Genomic DNA, 13985 nt, shown 5'->3' on the forward strand with positions numbered 1-13985 from the left:
TTGTAATTTAAGACTGCCATGGTATTAGTGGTAGATGGGCGGTGCAGCAGCCGCGTATCGGCCAATGCCAATACACGTAAAAACGCAAATATCGGCCAGATAAATTGTCCCGCCTATAAAATCGGTCTATCGCTACTAAAGGTTACATAACGCCACTGACAGGCAACTAAATGAACGTCCCGCATCATTGAAATAAGAACAAAAAGTAAAATAATATAGGACAGAATGGGTTAAATAGTATGTAATATGTAATATAGTATAAAGTGAGATGTAGTAGTGGTACAATCACATCCATCTGTCCGTCCGTTGGTCCGTTTACCCCCCGGCACGTTTGAATTGACTTATAGCGCCACCTGCTGTTGCGTAGGGTGAATAATTCTGATAATTTGTGATAAAATCTTCCGTATAATTACTGCGGAAAGATTGTGCCAAAAGTCACATGATATTTTTTGTTTATGTAGGATTTATTTTTTGTACTTGTAAGACATGGTTTCTTTGTTTCTGAGGCTTCTGATGTATTAGGAATATGTTGTGTACTTGTGTGATAGGTACGTTTTGTATTCGCAAAACAACATGCATTAGTGTGCTAATGATCTTTTCTATTTGCAAACCACTCTGTCACAAGGGAATTGCAGGGCATTTGTAAAACAGGTTTTAATTGGGTTTTGGCAGAAAGTTAGCTTCATATATACTCCTTCATGGGGTGTGGAACTATTGCACAATCAATTACCACAGCTAATTCTCAAACTTTACAGTGAGGCAAAGCCACTCTTAGGGAGCAGAGCTGTGAACTTCAACTACGGTAGAAAGATTGCCTTTGCAGAATCACATCCCAGCAGAACATGGGGTTACATTGATAGGGTCATGAATATGGATGAGCTGAGATAACATGCCCTACTGTGGGCTAAGTGGAGTGGTGGCCTAGTATTCTTACACCCACTGACTTATGATACACAGAGGTTGGATAGCACAGTGAAAAGGACATAATACCAGCTTCAATGTTTTATTTAGTGCGTCTCCTGTTGACTACAGTGGGCCATTAAGAGAGAACACAATCTCCGGTTTGCACTGATTTCTTCTCCCTCCTGCCGCCGTTTCTTCTCTCTCTCGCACTTGTTTTTTCATGCATTTACTGTGCTGCAGTTCGATTTCAATTCAAAAGTACAAGAAAGATGTTAGATCGTGTAAACGTCTATGGTTATTATACTCATGTGTAGGCCTGCATGATTTGGGGAAAAATATTAATCACGATTTTTTTGCTTAGAATTGATAACACGATTCTCTGCCACGACTTTTTTGACCATGAAAAACAAAACATGGCACCACCAAACATAGATTTTTATTTTTATTTTTTTTTGGCACCTATTGCAGGTGCTAATTATTCATATTTTTCCCCGAATCGTGCTGGCCTGCTCATGTATACAATATTCTAACGAAGGCGTGTGTGTTTCTGTGATGGTGCTCAGACATTTTGAAACTCAAATATAAATATTGATCTAAAAAATGTGGTCCTGATTTTTATAAAATTTCTGTGCCACCGGAGAGTTTGACTCCGGTTTGACATTTTCTTTTTTTTCTTTTTTGCTGGCAGGAAAAGCAAATTTGGCACATCTACAAGGCAGTGCAAACGCACAGAAAAAGAAAAAACACAGGTCTGAATTTTGCAAGAGAAAAATAGATAAACTAAGTGTTATCTTCATTGTATTCATCAGATGTGTTTACAAATGTGCTCATGGTATAAAGCTCACATTGTGTCTCCCACTGCCAGTGCAGTTTACAGCTTCACACACAGACACCTACCTGTAAACATGTCACAAAATTACCTACCCATAGATACATCTCTGTCATATATTATGTGACATCTGGTAAATTTATGTGACTCATAGCGCCATCATTCTCTGCACAGACTGTGATATCGCCACACCCCGACACCGCTTCTATTGTGAATACCCCAGTGCTGGAGAGAAATGAGTCAGTGTGAGAAATGAGTGTAAATAGTAATAAAAACAGTCATGATCCAGATAAAAAATGCCAAATTACTTCTTGTTTTTGTGGGGTTTTTTTTATGACATTACCGACAACAGAGGGATTGGTAATTTTAGAGGTCATGTCAAAATCCAACAGTTTGTAGTCCTGCATCTTCATTTTTGGCTGTTTATATGAATCCACTGGAAAAAGAGTCACATATTGGATTTTCTCTGAGGGAACGTCTTTATGGTGATTGTCGTCCTCATAAAAACAGCTGTTATCAAAATCCCTCTATGATCACTGTCTTCCAATGTTGAAATGTTGATCAGTCCATCAACACTGACTCCTCGGCTCAGGATGAGTTTATTTTTTACTTATGGTTTCCCATTCAAAAACATGACCCACCAAAAGCCATTTTATTCTCATTTCAGTGCCAGCATATTTGTATTTTTCAGTAATATCCACGTGAAATACATTGTCCTTATCGCCCTGTAGCTCAGTGCAGACAAACACTATGAATACAAAACTCTTGTACTTAAAACACAAACTTCACCTGCAGCTATTGTTTCTTTACACAAACCGCTTCTTTTGTTCGTCAAACAATTTCACTTCAAAGCCTCGTATGGTTCTTAATATTAGTGTGATTGCATAAAACCATTACTCATCCATATGTCTGCAGAAGAAATACAAGTTTAATCAGGTCACTTGTAATTCCCTTTCGTCACCATGAAATAAACAAATCACAAAAACAAAAACATTTTAATGTGTTTACAAAGAAAACAATAGCTTGAACCAACAACACCTTACAGAAGATAGCTTAGCATTGAGTGCCGGGTTTTTTTCAGTCCGTTCCCCAGGTTATAGAGAAACGCTGCTTAGTGCCAGTGCAGGAAAGTGGAGCGTGTCTTCTCTTTGCTCATGTTGTTTTGCTACAAACCTTTGTTGAAACTCCCTTTACAGGCACTCTGAAGACTCTACAGATGAGCGGTGTTATACAGTGGTGACTCGTGTAATTTCCACTTATCAAAAGGTTTACATTTTTTTGATGAGTAAATTAGATGTTGAAAAGAAGCCAGTCCAGTTCTAAAAGGTGACCTCTTTGCTCAGGTGCAAGCATGTGCAGTAATGCATTAAGAAGCTATCGCTAGAAAGCAGCGCTACTGCCAAAACGCACAAGCAGTAGGTTTCCAAACAAGGCTAGTGAATGCAATATTTCACATTTTGCATGCATTTAATTACATCCCAGTTGTATTGTACATTGGCTGCTACATGGATTGGGAGTGATTTTTATTTTTTTTTCTCACAGAAAAATTTCAAAAATAATATCTACATGTCACCCATCTCAACAGAGAAGATAATTTTTTGTCACCTCCAGACTGCATCTGACATCAGTATTCAGTGCTGTGGGAATGTTTTCAGCAATAGATGATTAACAAAGTTGAACAGGGCACGTCTCAGAGCAGGAGTTTAGAAGTCTTTGTGCTGCTTTTCTCCACTGCCCTGTTTACTGTAACCATGCCATAGCTCAAGGTTTTGATTATATGAAACGTGAGAAAAAAAGGGTTTTAAAATGACACATCCACCATTTGAAAAAAAGTGACACCAATCCACAACATTTATAGATAACACAAGATTCAGACAAAAAATAATTTTTCAATGGAAATTCATGCAACCTGTAATGGCTGAGGTCATTGGGAGTTTTCTCGTTCTTGGACTTAAAGGTCTGGACCTGAGTAGGTCTCAAGTGGTCTGAAAGTGAGCCATGCATGTGCCACCATCACTTTCTATGAAAAGCATTTAGAAACTGAAGACTTGGATCACTGTCAGAGCACTTGGGGGACGGCTAGTTACAGAGTTATTATTACTGCTGCTCTATGACTATCATTGTATCATTGTAATGATTATTACCACTCTGGGCAATGCACTGACATCAGTAAAATTTTAGGATTGTGGCTCACACAGGAGTTATATGGCAATATGCAGCCGCAAGTCTTTTGACGGCTGTTGGGTAGCGAGAACTCATATCAAACACTTAGGTGCTAAATAAATCTCAGAGATATATTTTTAGATCAAAGATAGAAATAAATACAGTCGCAATGACCCACACATGCATACTGAAAATGCATATTGCAAATGCATGTATGGGTGCCTATGACACACACACACACACACACACACACACACACACACACACACACACACACACACACACACACACACACACACTTGCTCTCTCTGAAGTTACTCTGCACTTCTCATACTCTTCGGTTTCTGACAAGTCCTTTTTTTCTGAAGTTGTTTATTCCAATAATCTCCGTCTTCGTCTCCAGAGTAGCCTGTCTCCGTGGCTTACTGCTGGTGTTGCTTCAGGCTGAAAACGAAACACAGGAAAGAATTTGTTAGTCTTGTTTTGCCTCTGACACAACAGATCCGACAAGACAGGGCTCTTTAACCACAGGGAACATCAAGCCCACAGGGGTAAAGAGATTCTGTTTCTGCCCTTTTCTGTCCCTGGGAAGTTATCTCATGTACCTGTAATTCTGTCTTATACTTTTCCTAATATATCATAATATAGCAGAATAAACAACATCCTCATTGCTAATGTATCAAGATGCAGAGGTGTTACACTGCAACCCTGCATTGCTTTATTTCCTCTGCTGCACTGAAAAGAATTTCCTTTCACCAGGAATGCTCTACTGCATGTGAAGCATTAACAGATAATCCTATTTCACAATCTTCTCATAATTACAGCTGTCTATTATGCCTTCTGTCTGGCTGTTCCCCAAATTCAAACAAAATACAAGGTTTGGGCATAAACCCTTGTGTTTAAGGTGCAATAATTACTGTGGATTTGGCCTTTATCTTGAGCTGCTGATTGTTTTTTGAGATTACAGGCACTGTGGCTGCAGTCTCTAGCTTTCTCGCCATTAAACAAAGCAACTCCAGAGGCAAACATACCACATTTGATTAAAAACAAAGAGATACCTTGGATTAAAGCTCATGGCAAGCAACTCCCACCTAATTGAGTGAGCATTTTTTCAGTGAATTGTTATTTGGACCCCCAATAGGAAATGGGGATTTAAAGGCAGTAAAGCCAATCTTAGTGAAGTATAACTGAAACAACAAATTGAGTTAGCATTCAGAGCTGGTCTCATTCATTCATTTGCCTAAATGTTACCTCAGAAATCCCAACAAAAATCAACAATACCTGTTTCAATTTGGCAGCTTTTTGTCTAATTGTTTCTCTTGTCAGTTTGAGTAGCTTTTTAACTTTGTTTCATAGTGCAGTTTCTCCTTAATATGAACTTAGCACTCTCTGGTGTTGCGTTTGTTCAGAAATACAAACAGAATCAGACATAAAGGGAGAATAAGATATTTGTCACCTAACATGGCCATAGGCCTAATCCTGAAGTGAAAATGCATCGCCCTAACAGCACAACAAATTCCACCGTTTTCATCACAGTCCTTGTTCTAATGCCACTCCTCCACTGGGCCTTAATTGGAGCATTGTTCCACACGCACACTTCCAGCGCTGAGAAGGAGGGAGAGAGAGAGAGAGAGAGAGAGGCAGGGATGCACAGACACTCTAGCTGTCAACACCTATCCTGGTAATGGCTGTTAAAACAGTGGCCTCTTCACCCTGTCTGCTCTGTTATCACTCTAGCACTTTGGACCCTGCGAGGGGTGGCAGGGTGTGACTCTGGTAGCCTGTATTGTTCTCTGGGAGGGGACAGGTAGAAGCGAGGAGGGAGGGAAGCTCATCAAGAGGAGAGTGGCAGAGTAAAAACAGTGTGTGGCAGAAAGAGGGGTTAAAGGTAGGAGAACCAGACAAGTCCATTCTGGGGGGCAACAGAGAGTCAGTCCAGCAGGGTCCAAATTATTAGTTTATTCTACATACCTTAAATGTGAATGGCATTATACATCCTACTGGTGCAGTATGCAGTTTGTGGGCACCTGTACATCTTTTCTAAACACTTATTTTTAATATTTAATGTTTAATTTATTCATTGCTGAGTCCAGACGTTTCCTTCCCTTTTACCTTGTGACCTCTTAAAATGAAGCTGCTTGTGACCATTCATGAAAGGTGACGGCTTTAGTGTCAATATAAATTAGGAGTGGTAAGGCTGCAACTGACAAATGTTGTCATTATCCATCTGTCATCTTCCGTAAAATGTAAAATAGAGAAAAAGGCTCATCACAGTGTTGCAGAGCAAGAGGTGACCTATTTTAATTTTTGGACCGATCAACAGTCCAAAACCCCAATGATTTTCACTGTACAATGATATAAAACGAAGGAAAGCATTTTTTATTTGAGAAGCTGCAACCAGAGAATGAAAAATACGTGTCAAATAATTTCCTGTTGATTAACTAATAGATTAATTGATATTTTTCGGCCATCATAACCAAACACTGATTTTCCCATATCAGCTTGTTTCATATGAAGGTTTTTAGAGACTTAAGTAGAGGAAAGTATGCAGTATTCACAAGAAAGAAAAAAACCCTTTTGAAAGTAAAAAGAAAAAGTTTCTTTTTTTAATCACTTCCATTGCATTATGACTGCTCAGATTTATCTTTGGGCCCCATTTCCTAGCGCCTAAGGGGATGTCTTCAAATTGCCTGAAGACATCCTCAACAGTCGAAGATACAATGATCCACAACAGAAATGCAGCAGATCCTTACAAGCTTGAACTAACTTGAACAAATGCTTGGTATTTTCGCTTGACAATTGACTGAATTTCCTGTCAGTTGAGCAATCGATCAATTGACTAATTGTTTCGGAACTTTGGAGAAGCAGCATGGAACCTTCATAATGCCAGAAGAAGAAATGTGTTGCCTTTAAGGTTTTTTCTGTTTGTCACAAAACTTGTAGATTCTAGCCTCCATCTGTGATCTGTCATATTGTTTAAACAATGTCCCCTTATTGGGCTGTTTCTATGGAAACCACATGGTACTAAGACGAGAAGGTTTTGACTGTAGAGAACGGCTACATACCCAATCACATTCACATACCCCATTCACTTTATCTTCAACTATGCTATTAATATGTGCAGGGTGTCATTAGTGAAAAAAAACAGAGGGGGAGGGATGTTTTTCGATAATGCACAACAAAACAAAACATGCAAGAATGAAATACCATTCCAATACCGTGGATAGTGCCACTCAGCCAGGCATGCCAAAACACTTATTTAAAGGAACACGCTGACTTATTGGGACTTTAGCTTAATCACCATTACCCCCAGAGTTAGACAAGTCAATACATACCCTCTCATCTCCATGTGTTCTGTGCTGTCGGATGCCCCCAGCATTAGCTTAACCTAGCACAGATGCTGCAAGTAACTGCCTCCAACTAGCCTACTGTTCCCAATCAGTAACAAAATAATGCCAACATTTTCCTGTTTATATGTTGGGATTTGTATAGTCACAGGGTGTACAAATAACAAGGTCTCATGAGACAGTCATCTTCTAACGGCATACTAACTGGGAACTATATGGCTAACTTTGAGGGAGTTTTCAGAGGATTTTTTACTTGGTATCAAACCAAGATCTAGAAACTATATTTGTGAGCCAGAATACACAGACGAGGAGTTCCAAATTTTGGAAGCTGGAATGCCGAACAGAATGAGATCGAGGAGAGAATCATAACGAACACGGACTGGTGGTGTTTATGTGGAATCCAATTCATTAGCAATGTAAAGGCTACAGTCATGAGCGTTAGCTCTAGCATTGCTCATTTTATTTTGGGGTGAAAAGCGCATTTGTGACAACACAGTAACATTACAGGGGATAAATGTAGTCCGAGAAACACTGCAATAGTAGTGAACACCCTATTCATGTAATAGTGTTACCAACGTTACCACTGTTACAGAAGTTAGCTAGTCCTTTGACAACATGACGGAACTCTTACCGGAGCTGCAGGGGATCCACTTTGTCCGGTCTGTACTATCGATGGGATGGCCGTATCCTGCAGCACACGTTTCATGGTCTGTGTGGCTAAATCCATTTTTTCATAACAATAATCCTTAGTGAAAAGTTCTGAGCAAACACGATGGTTCTTGAAGGTGGCTACAGGTGTATTTGGATATCCAGAGCAAGTGTCCATAGATTCAGCGGTCAGCATTTTGGTTGGAATTCTATGAAACATCATGGTATTACCTGGTCTCTCCTGTTAAATGTCGCAGCGAACACCCGTGATTGTAAACTATGCTTTTAGTATCTAGTAATTGTTGAATTTATTACTCCAACTCTAAGCAAACTCCAGGCAAACTCTCTGCTCCATGATTGGGCTTCTCAGGTGCTGCGAGCAAATCACTCCGCCTAAGTAGCAGAAGTACCAGTGCTTTGCCTTTCTCAAAATATGTTTCCCAGTTAGTATGTGGTTAGAAGATGGCTGTGTCCTTGTTATTTGTACACCCTGTGACTATACAAATCTCAACATATAAACAGGAAAATGTTGGCGTTATTTTGTTACTTATTGGGAGCAGTAGGCTAGTTGGAGCCGGTTACCTGCAGCATCTGTGCTAGGTTTTAGCTAATGCTGGGGGCATTAGACAGAGTTACAGCACGCACGGAGATGAGAGGGTATTTATCGACTTGTCTATCTATGGGGGTAACGGTGAATAAGCTAAAGTCCCAATAAGTTGGAGTGTTCCTTTAAGAACTTCAATATTCAATGAAAAATAATCTCAAAATGAAATGGCACAACGTGCTGTCAGCAACATAAAACGTAGGGCTTTCCAGCCGGGAGCAGAGTTCACTTTCCAGTGGAAAAAAAATAACTTTCACCCAGGAAAACTGTCCGTTCCTCTGGAGTGTTTTTTTTTTTTTTTTGGGTAGGACAGCAAGGTGAGAAAGGGGAGAGAGAGGGGAAAGACATGCAGGAAATTGTCACAGGTCAGATTCAAACCCCGGACCTCTGTGTCCAGGCATAAACCTCTCAGTATGTGTGCGACTGCTCTACCACTGACCCAACCCGGCCACCCTTGGGAGGGTTTGAATCCAAACCATTTTTTTCCTAAACTTTAATAGTTGTTTTGGTGCCTTAACTTAACTGTTGTTGCTGCACTAAATCCACTACCAAGGCCCCTGAAAGGTACGTCACCTGGCGGTGCCTGTAGCCAGCTCACAGTCACCTATTAGTAGCTTTATAACATCTACCAAAGCTCTGGAGCTGGCGGCCCAGAGCTCTGTAGTGGCTAAACAAAGCTAGCAACTATTGCTCAGATGTTATCGTTCTATTGCACTATAGACTGCTAACGTTACAACACTTTAATTAGTTTAAAATACTTCTTTGTTAGGTAAATAATGTATGATCGATTGATGACGTAGCTTTGAGCAATTTGAAGGGGGATACATTTAAAAAAAAAAAATGCTGATCGCACTCTGACTACGTATTGTACAATTAACAAGGGGAGGAAAGTTGATGGAGCCAACATGGACAGTACATTGCAGAGAAGTAGAAGGTGAGACAGGTGATATTTAAAGAGAGGTCATGGAGTGTTAATAAATTAATCCAATAATCTGTCCCAGGGCCACACATGTGGGATGTGAAATGTAAGAGGATGTGTGAAAGAGTGTTGGCAGAGAGTGGGCAGAGAGAGTGCTTAGTTAGCTTAGATAGTGTTTCCGAGGGAAATGTTTGTGAGGACGTGAAGGTCACCTTGTGTGTGTGTGTGTGTGTTTTTAATTTTAATAATTACTTTGTCTCACTTGGGGAAAAACTTTCTAATAATATAAACCAACCGCAGGGTACTTTTCCTAATCATTATTTGCAAGGCAACTACAACAATTCTTTCTTTATAAAGCCAACGGACTGCAACGAAGTCAATAAAATCATCTCAGACTTACGAAGTTCGTACACTGCTGGTGAGGATGAAATCTGTAGCATAATTCTGAAGGCCATTGCAGTTGATATCATTGAGCCACTTACTTATTGCATAAACCTTTCGTTGTTCTCTGGAATTGTGCCGAAAAGGGCAAAAATTTCTAAAATTATACCAGTTTTTAAATCTGGGGATAAAAATGATATGAGCAATTATCGTCCCATATCTATTTTGCCTACAATTTCTAAGGTTTTCGAGAGAGTAGTGTACAAGAGGTTAAATGGATACCTTGACAAGTTAAATATTATTGTTTCTTCCCAATATGGCTTTAGGAAAGGTAGTACCACATGTATGGCTATACTAGATCTGACTGAAAAGATCAATGATGCCATTGATAAAGGTGACTGTGGTATTGGTATTTTTTTAGATTTATCCAAAGCATTTGATACTATTGATTTGGATATCTTATTGAACAAATTACATCATTATGGAATTAGAGGACTAGCACATAGTTGGTTCAAAAGTTATCTATGTGGCAGACAGCAATTTGTAAATATTAAGGAACAAATTTCTTTAAGAAAACCCATTAAATTTGGAGTCCCTCAGGGATCCATTTTGGGTCCTCTTCTGTTTTTGTTATATGTTAATGACTTTGAAAATTCCACTAAGGTTTTACATAAAGTTTTATTTGCTGATGACACAAATTTATTCATATCACATAAGAGTCCAATTGGACTGGAAGAAATAATAAATAGAGAATTAAGAAATGTAGAAATTTGGTTTCGGTGTAATAAATTATCTCTTAACATTAAAAAGACAAATTACATTGTATTTCATTCTAATCAAAACCAAATAGTAAATAAGCATGTCTGTGTTAAAATAAATGAACAAATAATTGAAAGAGTAAATGCCACGAAATTCCTTGGAGTTTATATTGATGAAAATTTAAATTTCAAATGCCATATTGATCACCTAATTAAAAAATTATCTAAATATGTCGGACTATTTTTTAAACTAAGACATTTACTTCCACACCCTACACTGCTCACCTTATATAAAACTTTGTTTGAACCGCATTTAAATTATTGTAATACTATATGGTGTAACACTTTTCCTAGCCATTTGGGAAAACTACAGAGTTTACAGAAAAAAGTTATACGGGCATTAATGTGGTCTGAGCCTAACACCCCCACTCGTCCTCTATTTCATCGTCTTGGATTATTGAGGCTCACGGAACATAACGTATATCATAATGCCTGTATGATGTTCCAGGTTGTTCACAGGTTAAACGGTAGGTTATGTGAGCTTGTCCCAATCTGTCGTCCCCTGTATACCTATGATACAAGGGGAAAATACCGAATTACTGGTAAAAAACGTCGGTTAAAATGTACGAGCCTGAGTATAGTTTGTAGGGGACCGCAGATTTGGAACGAGCTTGAGGAAAACTTAAAATTGTTGCATTCTGTCTCCATCTTTAAGAAACGTGTCAAGGAAAAATTGCTTTCTTCAATTGTTGATACATTTAATGCTACAATTTGTGCTGGGATTGTTTGTTTATTTGTTGTTTGGGTTTTGTTTGTTTTGTTGTCTATGGTAATTGAGTTTTGGGGTGTGTGTTGGTTGTTGTTGTGTTGTTTTCGGGCCCCTCTGAAAGCTTTAGTAGCTATTTGGGGTTCCATTTCATGCGTTGTATAGGATTGTTGTGCCTCATGGAATGTGTCTGAATGTACAATAAGACGTGTGAAATAAACGAAACGAAACGAAACGGTGTGTGTGTGTGTGTGTGTGTGGTGTGTGTGTGTGTGTGTGTGTGTGTGTGTGTGTGTGTGTGTGTGTGGTGTGTGGGTGTGGGGTGTTTGTGGTGTGTGTGTGTGTGTGTGTGTGTGTGTGTGTGTGTGTGTGTGTGCGCCAGGTAAACGCAGTCCGGCAGTTGCTAAGGGAGATGTGAGTCATGATTCAGGCATGATTCCCCCCTCACCGCCCTCGCCTTATTAACATTACGGACAGTGATGCTCATGGCGTTGTGTTTGTGTCTAAACAAAACTTGTTTGTTTGATTTTTGGGCGGAAGGTGTGATGGACCACAAAGGCCAATGGCTTTGGGGCCGATAAGGAGAGCCTAAGGCATGGGCCTGCATGTGTGTTCAGGTGTGATAGGGAAGGCATGTGAGGGGAAAGCTGATCTGCGACGGTCCTCAATTAACACATGCACACACACACATACATGCAACAAACTTGGTCATTAGCAGGTTGACACCCTTGCATGCAGAGTTACTTTACAGTAAGTACTGTAATTGCTCACAATCATTGCCACCATCTCTCTCTCTCTCTCTCCTTTTCTGAAATGTGCATTAGTTTGTTTTGTAGTTTGTGTGTGTATGTGTGTGTGTCCTCTGTAATACTGATGCTGAAGGGTGAGTAGGCTAAATGGATTGTCCCAACCTCAATCAACATCATACCCTTGGGGCCCGCGTTAACATCAGCATCAACATTGCACATACACACTCATACACAAGCACACACTATGCACATAAACGCAAATAAAGACAGGCCAGACTTTGAAAATTGTATAACAAAAAAGCACCCAGAGAGCAAAGGCCATACAATCCTAGTGAGCGATGTGAACCTGAATAGTATACGGGTCGTTAAAGCCACGCACTGTCATTGGTCAAAGACACTGTACAACCCTGCTGACAGTTCTCATCAAGTACACTGTGCTTTTCTGGTTGCTTGGTTTTCTTTTGTGTACTCCAAGGCATTAATTAGTGCCCTTTTCATGTTTGTTCTGTTTAAAGTTTTACTTTACACTATTTGCGTATATGGACAAAAACTTTTCAGGCTGATAATAATTGCATAAAAGCCACCAAAGCCTTGAGGAGAAACTGTACTGTGACTATGAGCTCTCTAACAACATTGGTTCTGGCTTAGACTACTGGATGTTATTAATAGGAACAATGTTGAACCAAACCAATCTATATAATATAATCTGACTGATAAATCAGCATGTCAATAAGCAAATATTTTTGGCAATAATATTGTAAAATATGCAAACGGTAATTGCAGAACATAAACATGTTAAAAAACAACAACACTATGGTCACTGCTACTGTCATTTTTGATAATAAATGTTCTCTTCTCTTCAACTCTTCAATCACCAAATTTGAGGGATTCCTAAGTCGTATTTGTTTTTTTTAACATACCCATATTTATATACGGCTTCCATGGAAACATAAAAAAAACAAAAAACAGAAACATTCCTGACTAAACTCTTGCTTCTGTACTGCTATTTGGCAATAATATTAGGGCTGTAACAATATGGAAAATAAAACCGAAATCGCGACACTCAGCTACATAATCCCTTGTCTGTAATGATAGTGGATGGTTGCTAGCTGGCTGGGGGCTGACTGTTTATTTGGTTCCCCGGCCGGCTGTAATGATATGGATGGTTTGCTAGCTGGCTGGGGTCTGACTGTTATGTGTCCCCGGCTGGGCTGTAATGATATGGATGGTTGCTAGCTGGCTGGGGCTGACTGTATGTGTCCCGGCTGTATGATAGTGGATGGTTGCTTGCTGGCTGGGGGCTCTGTATGTGTCCCCGGGCTGGCTGTAATGATAGTGGATGGTTGCTATCTGGCTGGGGGCTGACTGATATGTGTCCCTGGGCCGGGGCTGTAATGATAGTGGTTGCTAGCTGGCTGGGGGCTGACTGTTTATGTGTCCCCGGGCTGGGGCTGTAATGATAGTGATGGTTGCTAGCTGGCTGGGGGCTGCTGTATATGTGTCCCCGGCTGTAATGATATGGATGGTTGCTTGCTGCTGGGGGTGACTGTATTGTGTCCCCGGGCCGGGGCTGTAATGATAGTGATTGGTTGTCTGCTGGCGGGGGCTGACTGTATATGTGTCCCCGGGCCGGGGCTGTAATGATAGTGGATGGTTGCTAGCTGGCTGGGGCGACTGGTATTTTTCCCCTAGGCTGAGGGCTGTAATGATAGTGGATGGTCGCTAGCTGGCTGGGGGCTGACTGTGGATGTGTCCCTGGGGCTGTTGTCAGCTCTCTTCCAGACTGGAGCCTCGCAGCGCCGGGAGACTGAGGCAGAAGACAGAGGTGTCCTAGCTAGCTAAATTACAATCAGATTAATCGTCCAGCTGTACAGTTATCATTACTGATGAATTTGTGGGTTAGCTAGCCCAGAGTTGT

General features: G+C 40.2%; 1 protein-coding gene across 3 annotated transcripts in view; it reads right to left on the reverse strand.

Annotated features, from left to right (window-relative positions):
• Nucleotides 1-2043: 2043 nt before the first annotated feature.
• zgc:171482 (zinc finger protein) overlaps nucleotides 2044-13985 on the reverse strand; it is a 63644-nt gene continuing 51702 nt past the window's right edge. For all 3 annotated transcript variants that reach the window (XM_032541491.1, XM_032541488.1, XM_032541489.1), the window contains one exon: nucleotides 2044-4339. In XM_032541491.1, coding sequence (XP_032397382.1) covers nucleotides 4318-4339 — 22 coding nt within the window. In that variant the 3' untranslated portion in view covers nucleotides 2044-4317. The remainder of the gene's footprint in view (nucleotides 4340-13985) is intronic.

Source organism: Etheostoma spectabile, chromosome 17 (assembly GCF_008692095.1).
Source record: "Etheostoma spectabile isolate EspeVRDwgs_2016 chromosome 17, UIUC_Espe_1.0, whole genome shotgun sequence".
Lineage (NCBI taxonomy): Eukaryota > Metazoa > Chordata > Actinopteri > Perciformes > Percidae > Etheostoma > Etheostoma spectabile.